A 12866-nucleotide genomic window follows, 5' to 3' on the forward strand; every position below is an offset into this window, starting at 1 on the left:
TGCATAGTACTAACAATGAGTAAATTCCTTTTTGTATTGGTTAGACTGTTAAGTGGTTTTTGGAGCCTATAAAAGTAAAGAGAGTATAATATATCGGCTGACCCACCCTTGAAAACGGAACGCATTACTGATTTACGGCAGAGTAGTGGAACCTACCCGTTCGGAGTCACAAGACGCCCTATCACCAGTAATTTTTTTAGAGAAGGTAGAAATTAGTAAATTTGATTTATCCTGATAAGATTTTATTTATCGTAGTGGAAAACCTAAACAAATAAACAGTTCACGTAGGCACAAAAATCACGTGGCTGGAAACTGAGTGGGTAGATATTAGTAGAGACGCACCGATGCACTACAAAGATAAGATCGAAACAGCATGCCAAGTGCATGCGAATGATTACACACAATCCTACGTGCTGTTACGATTTGTTACACTGATTCAGGGATATCTCTTGACCTTGGGATTAAATTTAAAGTCCTTCTTCAACAAGGTTTGCGAAGAGTTCTTAATAGAGGCAGCGGCTTGGCTTTGACCCTGACATTGCTGGCGTCCATGAGCGATGATCACTACTTATCATCAGGTGTGCTATATGCCAACAAAAGCCCCAACCAGACAAGACGTACGCTTGTACGACCGCCACGTTAACCAGTTACCGGAGCTCATGACACCAACACGTGAATACCGTTCTTAGATCAACACACAAGATCGATTTTGAACTACCCGACGATTCTCCCTGCATTACTACAGTACTGATATTTCACTATAATTAAAATGAATTTAACGTTTTTGTTTATAGTAACTAAGTATATTATTACCGGCATTTCGTAAAATTTACAGTTTTCGTGGTCACAGACGACCAAGGTTGTTTTATTCGTCGATATTCGAATATTGTTCTAACTACCCTCTATTTTTCTATTAAAAAAAAATTCTAGTTTTGTACGTTTGATTTGACAGAGAACGAACTAACAGCATCTTATTGACTATATATTGGTAGTTACTAGTAAATCGAAGATAAAATACTATAGTGGTATACGCGTGAGTGCTTATAATACGACCTATCAGTTAATACAACGCAGGGGTGTACTATTTTTTTTTGTTACTCCCAACCCTAACACATGACTCAGACGTTTACAAATTAGCTGCACAGTTGAATTCTTCCAGCTATTTAATTGAATTACCAAGTACCTTTTTGAATTTAAACACACGTGACATAAAATGCCTCGTAGCTAAGTGCTCGGGTCTGTCCTGAACACGTCGATTACGACGAAGAGTTCGACGAGCTGTTACGGAAATTTACTCTGAGGTCGTTTTAAAAAAATAAAAAAGGAAACTTTTAGGATATGAATTACTTGATTTATACAAAATGGATGATATACGTAACTCTCAGAGCAACACCGGCAGTCGCATCCGTATTCTAAGACAGTTCACTCTCTACTGACTGTTCTCCGGTCTCCTCTAAAGTCTCCACCTCGGACCGTCTAGTCAACGGTTCGAGGGTATCAGCATTTTAGGGTTCAGTGCAGTGATATAATAGAGCGAACTAATCCAGACATAGTTTCTCGTCGGATCTTCTCAGTGGGTTGCGATTCCGATACGGTGGTAGATTCTGAGAAGCACTGCTCTTGCTAGGGCGAGTGTTAGTAATTTCTCTCAGGTTGAGCCCGTGAGGTCATCTAGATGTAGCTGGAATAGTTCCTTACACCACTAACGAATAAGTAGGATAAATATAGTCAGTCCTGATGGCAGTTTTACTTTTTTATTTTTGCTTTTGACGAGTTTCGCGGCAGAAATAGGCAAGGGGGTTCTACTTAGGCGACCAGTCTCACAAGATCCCCTAACTCCAGCAATTCATCATATTATAACAAACGTGTTTCAATGAATGTCATGCACGCAGAAACATTAAAATAGTATCTCTCTCTCTCTTTCTCTTCGATCGGTTCCTCAATGCTGAGGATCGTGACTCCGTCCGATTTCGTCAACCAACTGTCTCCATCGATCCCGCCCTGCAGCCCGGTGGTATAATTAAATAATATAATTAAATTATAATTGAAGATTTCATAGTAAATCGCAGCTTGTTTTAGACCATACAAACTTATATACCTTTGTTTGTTTTTTGTTCTCAATAGCAACTATAGCAAATATTAATAGCATACCTACAATATAAAGTTGTCATATCCTTAAGCTATTTTCTTTAACGAATGTACTTTTTTAAACTTTAAAAAACTATCACTTAATTTTTAAGTTATTTAGCTTCATTAATTTTTGAATTGTCTTTAGTACCGACTTGCAACGTGAGTGACTCTTCAATAGCGACACTAAAAAATCCAACACTTTTATATAGGATTTAGCCTGCGAGAGAATGAGATACATACTTCTGAAATTTTCACTTTTAATGCGTGTGAACTGTGTACATATATGTATGTGTCGTGGATAACGACTTAATTAATATTAAGACATTGTTTTGATTATTATTTTAAATGATAAAATGTTGTTAAATTGATAATGTTGTGATAAAAAATTTATTCACTCTGAAATATGCCATACATTGCGGAAATGAGAGCGATTTTTTTTGTGAGAAGACATAAGCAAAAGAACTCGTTGCCCCGTCTTATGTGACTTTAATAAATAGATATCAAAATGCCGATTCGATTAATATTCGGCTTTTGTCTGTGTTCTAGAGTTACAAAATATTGTAAACCAAATTTTATCTAATACGTAACACGCGTTCACGAACGACTTCCATGACGACATGAAAATTTGACACAAAATGATGGATACCGTCTAACTCAGCCGCGCAGAAGCCATACGTTAGATAACACGGGCTAGTGTGCTTAGTGCGAGTTTCTTAACGCTCTCGATAGCGTAAAAGTTAAGCCAATTTTGTATGCAATTGGAACAGCGCCCCTCGCGGCAAACGTACGCAAACGATCCCATTCCATACAAACCAGATGATGAACGAGCTTTGCTCGTTTTTTTTTTTTTTTGATAACGCCATCTTGTTGTGTCTTTAAAGCGGTTAGTTGCCCTCAATTAAGAAAAATAGTATTATTATTCGCCAATAGATGTCGGGAAGAGTTGATTATTGAAAACAAGAATAAAACAACATTTTCTGAAAATAAATCGTAGCTAGATCGATTTATCGCCCCCGAAGTCTCCTGTATACTAAATTTTATGAAAATCGTTGGAGCCGTTTCCGTGATTCAGATTATATCCATATATATTAATATACAAGAATTGCTCGTTTAAAGGTATAAGATATGAGCTAACTTTTACGCTATCGAGAACGTTAAAAAACTCGCACTAAGCACACTGAACGTCAAGCGTGAAAATCTATCGAATTCGTAACGTAAATGTATCGAGTTCTCCATACGAAAATGGATCGTTATATTAGACGGCAGCACTCGATAGTCAGCCTTCGAGATTTACGTTACCGCATGTTAAAACAATTTTTGTACGCAATCGGAACAACGCCCCTAGCGGCAAACGTACGCAAACGATCCCATTCCATACAAATATGAGCTAACTTTTACGCTATCGAGAACGTTAAGAAACTCGCACTAAGCACACTGAACGTCAAGCGTGAAAATCTATCGAATTCGTAACGTAAATGTATCGAGTTCTCGATACGAAAACGAATCATTATATTAGACGGTAGCACTCGATAGCCAGCCTTCGAGATTAACGTTACCGCATGTCAAAACAATTTTCGTGCTCTCGATTATGAGTATAAGTAATTAACTTCATTTGTGCTGCTGAAATTAATCCTTTTCAAGGACGATTGGGGCGCTGTTTCAATCCTATACATCCTATCCTGTAACTATATTTGAAGTCGTCGTGGCCTAAAGGATAAGACGTCCGGTGCATTCGTGTTGAAGCGATGCGCCGGTGTTCGAATTCGAGGCGGGTACCAATTTTTCTAATGAAATACGTACTCAACAAATGTTCACGATTGGCTTCCACGGTGAAGGAATAACATCGTGTAATAAAAATCAAACCCGCAAAATTATAATTTGCGTAATTACTGGTGGTAGGACCTCTTGTGAGTCCGCGCGGGTAGGTACCACCACCCTGCCTATTTCTGCCGTGAAGCAGTAATGCGTTTCGGCTTGAAGGGTAGGGCAGCCGTTGTAACTGTAACTATACTTGAGACCTTAGAACTTATATCTCAAGATGGGTGGCGCATTTACGTTGTAGATGTCTATGGGCTCCAGTAACCACTTAACACCAGGTGGGCTCGTCCACCCATCTAGCAATAAAATAAAATAAAACATTTTTTCTCGAAAGCGATACGAATACTTTTTCGATAGTCATTTGTGCTCGGCCCTCTGATATCCAAAACTGAGTGACGTCTGGACTCTATCGACGGCCCATTTAGTGCAATAAAAATATTTTAAAAAGCGCTACAATGCAAAAGGAATCGCCGCGTAAAATAAACACTGATAACTGATTATTAATAGAACATAAACATACAATGTTAATTGATGAGTACAGTGACTCGCAGGTCGGAGGGATCACATGATTATTATCTTGGTAAAGACAATATGTACCTTGGGAATATTCAGTATCCTTGTAGGAAATATAATTAATAAATGTTGACAAGTTGAACTGACCGACTTTGATAGACGGGCCTTACTCCATCTTGGTTTCAGCAAAATAAAATGATGAAATAAAATAGTAGTTCAAGTCGTCATGGCCTAAAGGATAAGACATCCGGTGCATTAGTATCTAGCGATGCAACGGTGTACGCATCGCGCAGGCGGGTACCAATTTTTCTAATGAAATACGTACTCAACAAATGTTCACGATTGATTTCCACGGTGAAGGAATAACATCGTGTAATAAATATCAAACCCGCAAATTTTAATTTCCGTAATTACTGGTGGTAGAACCTCTTGTGAGTCCGCACGGGTAGTACCACCACTCCGCCTATTTCTGCCGTGAAGCAGTAATGCGTTTCGGTTTGAAGGGTGGGGCAGCCGTTGTAACTATACTAAGACCTTAAAACTTATATCTCAAGGTGGGTGGCGTATTTACGTTGTAGATGTCTATGGGCTCCAGTAACCACTTAACACCACTTAACAAGTATACCTTAGAAATAAAAAAAATGCGCAAGATATTGCCTCTGAAGGCAACATGCATACAGACCGTCTCATCATCACTGACGTTCACGGACGACGCTAATGTTAGCCAAGCCACTGCCTATCGCTACGGTATAGGTCCCTCAAAACCATGTAAATTGAAATAACGGACGGTTTCAATATTTTCAGAATTGCGTTAAAAAAATCTATAGGAAATACGTGCAGACCTTCGACGATAAGGTGATAAGATATGTAATGTACGAAGATGATGAATATCCCTTCACAACAAAAGAGAATCAACAGGATCGTCCGCATCTTCATATAGAAATCCTTATGTCTGTTATCTTTCACCAGAAATTTTATTAATAGAGCTGAATTAGATGCATATTCAGAAGACCTACCTAGAATGGTGCAACAAGAAGTACGGAGTAAGAAGCAGGAAGATTTTTTCGAAGTTACCTAACTAGTAACAACAGGTCTACGGATCCCGACCTGCTAAACAGCCACCGATCAAAAGAACAATATAGCCTCTTTTCCAATAAGTTTGATGTTTGTTCCAAATATCAATCAAAGATCAACGGTACACAGATAATCGTCAGCCAGTCAACTAAAGCTAATGAAAAACCAATCTATATCCAACCGGTATAGTCACGATGACTTGGGACTTTTCCAGTCAAAGTGATCGGCTTTAGTCTTATTCAGTTTACTTAACGTGTTCAATCAATCATAGCTACAAAAGGATGATTATCATTACAATAATTAAGTACGAATTGAAGCAGAATCAATAATCATCACATGAAATCTAAACGTACAAATTGGTAATTAGGGTAATTTAGTATGGTACGGTCTGCAGGATTCGATTCGCGAGTTATAATTGAAGAGAAATTAGGCTGTCACGACGAGTGCTCAAGGTTGTTTGAATCATTGGAACGTCATTCTCAGACAATACCGTGACGCCTTTGCCCTTTTTCAGATTGCCCTCGGGAAAGCTTGGTAAGGTGCAACAACGGGAGTTTAGTTCAGAAAAATTGATTATCCACACAAAATAGGGATTTCAACTACTAAATAATCGTGAAAGTTTAACTTGGAAGCTGTCAGTATTGGTTCTTGCATAGCTTGAGATTTTCATGATGGAATGATCCCTTTTTCAGTTAGGAAAGTAGCATGAGTGCCGATTTGCTAAGCGGAAATCATTGTTTAAGATGCAATAGGAACTGGACAATTATATTCTAAATAAGGTGGTGGTAGGATGTAGGATGTTTTGAACGGGTAGTTAAAAAAACTGGGACATCTCTTAAACAGATTGAGACTTCGACTGTGTTCTAGGTTAGCTCATCTATCCACCACCTACGATCCAAATTAAGTATTTCCTAAACAGGCTAGACTATACGAAAGACCCAACTAAAAAGGTATTCAATAATAACTCACTGATGGGATTGCGCAAAAAAAACACATAAATATCTTGGGTCTCACATAACACCAAACCGGTTCCCCACAGGCCCCGTACCGAAATTCGTCGACTGACGCAAATCACGAGGAAATTATTGTCCACGTTTATTTGTTTACAAACGTGACTGTTTCCTTCAAAAAAATTCATCACATTGCTACCAATGTGATCGAATGCTGACGGAAGGCAGTGGGTACGTTGAACTCGTGTGTGGGAATTTGCACAAATTTCTAAGTTTTTGTAACATAAAATGGGTTGTGGTCGCAATGTCTACTTTAGATAGGTGGCAAAAATTGTTTGATTTCTGCGTCGAAGCCATCATTCGTTATAAGGGGTGGAACAGACGTTAAGATATAATACAATGAAAATTTCATATTGGTGCGAATTGTTTGGCGACCTCCTAGAACGAGGCTAAACTTACTTAGTTTGAGGATCTTTCATACAAAAAGCGTTTTTTATGAATTCTGATGTTATTTACTATGGTTGCGAAATTATTTCCTTTCTTTTTCATATCACTCTTGTCAGAGCGGTCGTGGTCGTCATACCGGTCATCGTTCTCGTTGAACACGTTGCTTGCGACGAAGGGCTCGACGAGTAAATTGACCCTCAGACACAGCACACTGAGTTTCTCGCCGGTTCTTCTCAGTGGGTCGCGTTTCCGATCCGGTGGTAGATTCTGCAAAGCACGGCTCTTGCTAGGCTTCGTGTTAGCAACGTCGTCAGATTTGATCCCCGTGAGCTCACCTACTAGTTAAGGTTACGCTGAAATAGCCTCTCAGATCGTCATTCAGTATCATTGCTGTGGGCAGATGTTATGCGCCTCACGAACAATCACTTCTTCTCCCGGTTTGTGTTGAGCCTGGTACTCTCATGCAAAAAACCACCAACTGCCGACTTGACTTGTCCGGTCCATCGCATGGACAACCTTCTATTTAGGTATTCGAAAATAGTCGTAGCTCATTTTAAAATTGAAAACGATCTAGCCTCAGTAATTATTTTAGGCGTTTTGATCGATCGTACGTTTTCTGCCGTATTTAAGTATGTGAACAACAAAATTAACATTAGGGAATTTCAACAAAACTTCCATTTTAACATTTCTTTTTTTTTAGGTTGCACGTGATATTATTACATAGATTACGTAGGTACATTACATTGAAATACAGCAAAGAACTTTCACTCCCACTACAGAACCCTTCGAAATTCATTGCAGTTGATTTCTTATCTATATAATACGTGAAGCAAAAACTTTGTATCCCTTTTTACGAAAATTGCGCGGACGGAGGAGTATGAAATTTTCCACACTTATAGAGAATATAGAGAAGAAGTGCACAATGCTAATATTCTTTTAAAATAATCCATAAAAGATACATTAAATCAATAAAGAAAACATTACACACACTACATACCGTGTATTTGACGCACACACGCATGCATACTATTTATTGTCAAAATTTTGTTCTTGACGTCTGTTGTCAAATTGAGAATAGAATATGGTTTTTCTTTGTTAATATTTTTGATAGTGTAGTCTTGGCGAAATTTGTGATTATAGAAATATAAAATACAATCATAATAGTGTACAAACTAATAATTTCAATTAATTATAGTCGAATTTCGACTACCGGGGGACCGCTAGTTTATATAAATACAAAAGAGGACAAATGATAAGAATTCGTTTACGAATATAATTCCACAATTCTCCAAGGCGTTTTACAATACGTCAGTCACTATACGAACACTTAATATTATGAATTTTATTCGACATGACCTAGTAAAATAAATGATCTTACGAAATACACCGTGTATAAAACATTTAAAGTATTTACCCCAGTTGTGGATGCATACGTACTAGTATGCTAAATCAATCAGGTTTAATTTCAGATAAAATTAAAGTAAAATTACTTAATATCTAAAAAAACCCGCGAATTTTTGTTTTTATAACCTTCAACAATGCCATAGACAACCAGACCGCTAGCAGTAACATATTACAATAAATCACAATAAATCACTGTTTTTTTTATTATAATTATTAAATGGGAATGAATATTTGCTAAATTATCAATGAGTTTTACTTCTATAATGCCTTTCAATAATGTTTCCTGTTTGAAAGACGTAACAAAATGTTCCACAATAAAATCCAGGCTTCGTCTAAAAATGAATAAGGGTCTTCATGTTTTGATTTCCATTTGATTCAGTGATTAGTTAAAACCTGGTGAGCCGTGAGCTTTTCGCACCCACTTAGATTTATTTATATATTTACTTTGATAAATTATACAAAATACCCCAAAAAGTTACATTCCAGATATCAAACCCGATTTCTTGATACACGATTTTAGAGCAGTAAGATCCAGAATTACTTTTTGCTAAAACACTTTTATATATTTCTGCCCAGCGCTTTATTATATTTTTAAGGTGATTATTTAAGTAATGCGAAATCTTTGTGAAATACTATATAATACAAAAATTATAGAAATACTCTAAGCCGATAACAGTGATAAAGGTTTTTACAACCGACGCTACAAATAGATAGGAGATTCGAACCATTTAGAACATTCAATGTCCAATTTTTATAGTTCCGATCTTATGCTTCTAAATGAAGATTTAAAAATATTCAAGTCAAATAAACTAATGTTGTTTGACATACATTTTCTTCCGCGAACTATTTAATTTATTTATTATTTCATTTTAATTGTTCCAGCGATCTGGTGTTCATTTATATGGAATATTATGGAATTTATCTTCTTCTAATATTAAGTAGTGTGTTTATATTATCAACGAATAAAATGATCTATGGAACACTTACCAAAGTACTCAGATAATTATGTCCGATCTCCTCTTCGGAAGTGTCTCCCGAAACCAGGGTCTGTCTTTTGAGCTTCATTCTAACACTTTTAGTGAAGCGATTTTTCGATATGTCGATATATTATGAGTATTCGATAAAATAAACAAAATTTACTCGCTATTATTATTATTGTTTTGCTATATCCGCGGAAAACGATCGTATAAGTAGGTCGGTCGATGTTTTAATATTTCATTAAATCAAATATTCATTTCACGTATGTATCCGAGATACACTTTTTTTTTAATCACAGAATTTAAATGAAATTTGAAAAAAATCTCAGAAAGTGAAATAAAATTTTAGACGCAATTGTTTTATTGTTTTACCTAAAAGCTATTGTGTTTCGTGGGAGAGTCTTTTTTGTTTTGTTTTTTTTTGTTTTTCGTATTTTACGGCAAACACTGTCCGGTCCGCGATACGTTCGACCGGTTCACGTCGACTAATCGACTAAGCGAGACGCTCCCGCGCATAGCGAACTGAAAATCTGAAAACTTAACTAGCGCTTCGGCTGGCTTCGATTGTGACGTCACTATCTTACTGACTATCGCTTCTGCCTCCAAAGGAAAAGGCATCGTCATTATACCATAGGTCGTTGTAAGGACGCGTTATATAAAGGACTGTTTGGAATCGTTGGAGATCTTCACATTATATTCACCTTTGTTTTGAAAGCATTGTTCATTTAATTGGGTAATCCTTCAGTAAGTACTTATTCTACGAGCTATATTTATATTGCAAGCAGTAGGACTCTCGATCCTGACAGATCGTAATTATTTTGCGATACTGCCCGTGTGGATTTAACTATTAAGAGTGTTTTAGGAAATAACATCCAAAGGATTACAGCTTTTACTCACTTCAGTTCCTATTGGAACAGTTCGTTTATTACCACCTACTGTAAATTATAGCAGTCATTAAATTAGTATTAGATTTTCTCTTGTATAAATACCGGATAACTTAGCCACCAATAACGTGAATACCGCTGCCTCTCATGAAATACAAAATTGAAAACTCAATAGTTGTTCCGTCTTCAAAATTGAAGCGCAGGTTTTATTCGCGACATAAACAGGCCCAGTTTAAGACTTATAATTAAAAAGGCTTGGTGCGACCTTTTTGAAGTGAAACTTCTCTAGGCGCGTAGCTCGCGACAGATTCGTTACGGCTAGCGAGAAAAGATACAATTTAGGAAGAGCGAGAATGAGAAAATAGACAGAGCGTCTCGGTAACCACTTGACCGTGGACAGAGGGAAAGGACAAAGCTAAAGGAGCTAGGTCATTTTTCTTATACATAGCATTCCCTATGACAAGAGAAATTTGATTTAAGGGCGAAAAATTAAGGTTACCATAATACTACATACCACAAAAGAAGTTTCACTTCTTTCACGCTGCATCAATTTGCACGCCAACCATTTTTTGTTTGTTGCGAGTTTGACTGATCTTGAAATTGAAACTTACATTGTACAATAGTTATAACCAAAGTAACTTAATTTTTATTCGTATATTTATATAGTATGCATGGGTCACCTAATGTTCTTGTTGAGCTTGCCTTTTTGCTATGTTATGTGGGGTCGACGCACCATGGCGAGTATTACAACCAGCTGCCCTCCTATTCTCCTAAATAAACCCACATAAATCCATTACAACGCGTATCACAGAGAAGAACTTTTTCTGTTTCTTATTTCTGTGTATCTTCTAATATTTCATTACAATAAAATTTAAATTTCGAAATAGCAAAAGACCAATTTTTTTTTTGTATTTTCTTAATAACACGTGTTCAGTTATTGTAGTAGTATGTATTGATAAAAAAAATATGTACGTTTCTTTTTAACATTCTAAATGAGCCTTAACCAATACTCCCGTCCGACGTCCTCCAACGTCGATAATATTAATAGTTATCGACTTGCCCAACACTAATATGGCGATAATTGCGAAGTGATCAAGCGTTTCACGTGATTTTTGCGTTACCATATCGATTTATTTGTTAGACATCCTTTTGTTATTCTATTTATTTAGCAATAATTGGATAGAGGAGGTCACGGCCCGCCATGTATGTGGTCCTGAACCTATTTCGAGACACGAGTTTGAAATTACAGTTATATAGTACTAGCTGTACCCGCTCGCTTCGCTGGGCATTTAAAATTAACATTATTATTTCTCACTCTCACAAAGATTCTCATCATTAACGCCCCCGCAACTGGTGTAGGGAGTCCAACAGTCATACAAATATTAGCCTATCCATTAAGTACATGTATTTTCTACACGGATACCAAGTTTCAAGTCAATTGGATGCATGGTCCAGTAGTTATAACGGAGCATCCGTAAAAACCACTGTAGATTTATATATTAGTATAGATTAGTATAGAAAAGCGCTCTTACCTTCTAACCAATGACCGTTTCGCGCTAAAATGGCGGCACCTACCCGTCTTTTAATCTACGATCAGTAACAACGTAAATGTGAAATTTTCGGGGGATTGTTTTTTTTAATCGCCTTTTTTTATACCGTAATCTGTCGTTAGACTTTCAACCGTAGTTTTGAGAAAAACAATTTCATAGGCTGTGCCTACAATGGGTCTAGTAGATCTTGAAGCACTCTTCTTCTGAGCCTTCTTGTAGTCATTTCGGTTGTCCATTAGATGCTTAGCAAAGTTATTTGGTTGGGCTTCTAATCTTTCAGAGAAGGTTTTAGCTCTATGGATTACTTCATCTTTGACTTTTCTTATGGCGAGATCGCAATGGATTCCTTCATTTATAACATACCATGCGTTCACTATCATTCTGAGCGTTTTTGATTGAAATCTTTGAAGGATTCTTCATTCTTACTGGTGGTAGGACGTCTTGTAAGTCTGCCCTAGTAGGTACCACCACCCTGCCTATTTCTGCCGTGAAGCATCAATGCGTTTCGGTTTGAATGGCGGGGCAGCCGTTGTACTGTTAAAAGTGAGACCTTACAACTCATGTCTCAAGGTAGCGGCATTTACGTTGTAGATGTCTATGGGCTCCAGTGAACATTAACACCAGGTGGGACATGAGCTCGTCCACCCATCTAAGCAATAAAAAAAAGGATATATGTAATTATTTGAGTTTGACGCGATACCCCACAATTGGATACCATATAAAACACCATTATCACTTATGGTGTAAGTCACCCCGGAACACGGGTTTGCGTGATAGCAATCAATACACCAACAATTACATTTCAATCGCCGATGTAACTAAAGACATAGTTTATGTCGTCTCCGCGCTATTGTAATCTTCGGCTTGAGTAACATTTATCATTTCCTAGTTAAGAAATGAAAACTAGATTTATTAATTACAAAGCGAAAACGCCTTTGTTTTATTGTTTTAATCAAAAGAATAGGTCGCATCTAAAAATTAGTACTGATTAGGAAATATATTTTTCACTGAACAGAATTTCTCTAAGGAATCGAGTGGGAGAAATTGAAATTGTATCGTAAATTGTGACTTTCGCGGGTCGGGAGGAAATTTTGGGACCTTCGCTTCGCACTGTTAGAA

At 37.1% G+C, this 12866-nt stretch overlaps 1 protein-coding gene across 2 annotated transcripts in view; it reads right to left on the reverse strand.

Annotated features, from left to right (window-relative positions):
* ClC-a (chloride channel protein 2) overlaps positions 1-12866 on the reverse strand; it is a 75649-nt gene that overhangs the window by 42391 nt on the left and 20392 nt on the right. Inside the window, exon 1 of one of the 2 annotated variants that reach the window (XM_089739551.1) lies at positions 9324-9539. The exons of the other annotated variant lie outside the window; for it this stretch is intronic. Coding sequence (XP_089595677.1) covers positions 9324-9401 — 78 coding nt within the window. The 5' untranslated portion in view covers positions 9402-9539. Of the gene's footprint in view, positions 1-9323; positions 9540-12866 lie in introns of those variants that run through there. 2 annotated transcript variants of the gene reach the window in all.

The sequence above is a fragment of the Bombyx mandarina genome, chromosome A1, assembly GCF_030267445.1.
Source record: "Bombyx mandarina strain Sakado chromosome A1, ASM3026744v2".
In the NCBI taxonomy this organism is placed as follows: domain Eukaryota; kingdom Metazoa; phylum Arthropoda; class Insecta; order Lepidoptera; family Bombycidae; genus Bombyx; species Bombyx mandarina.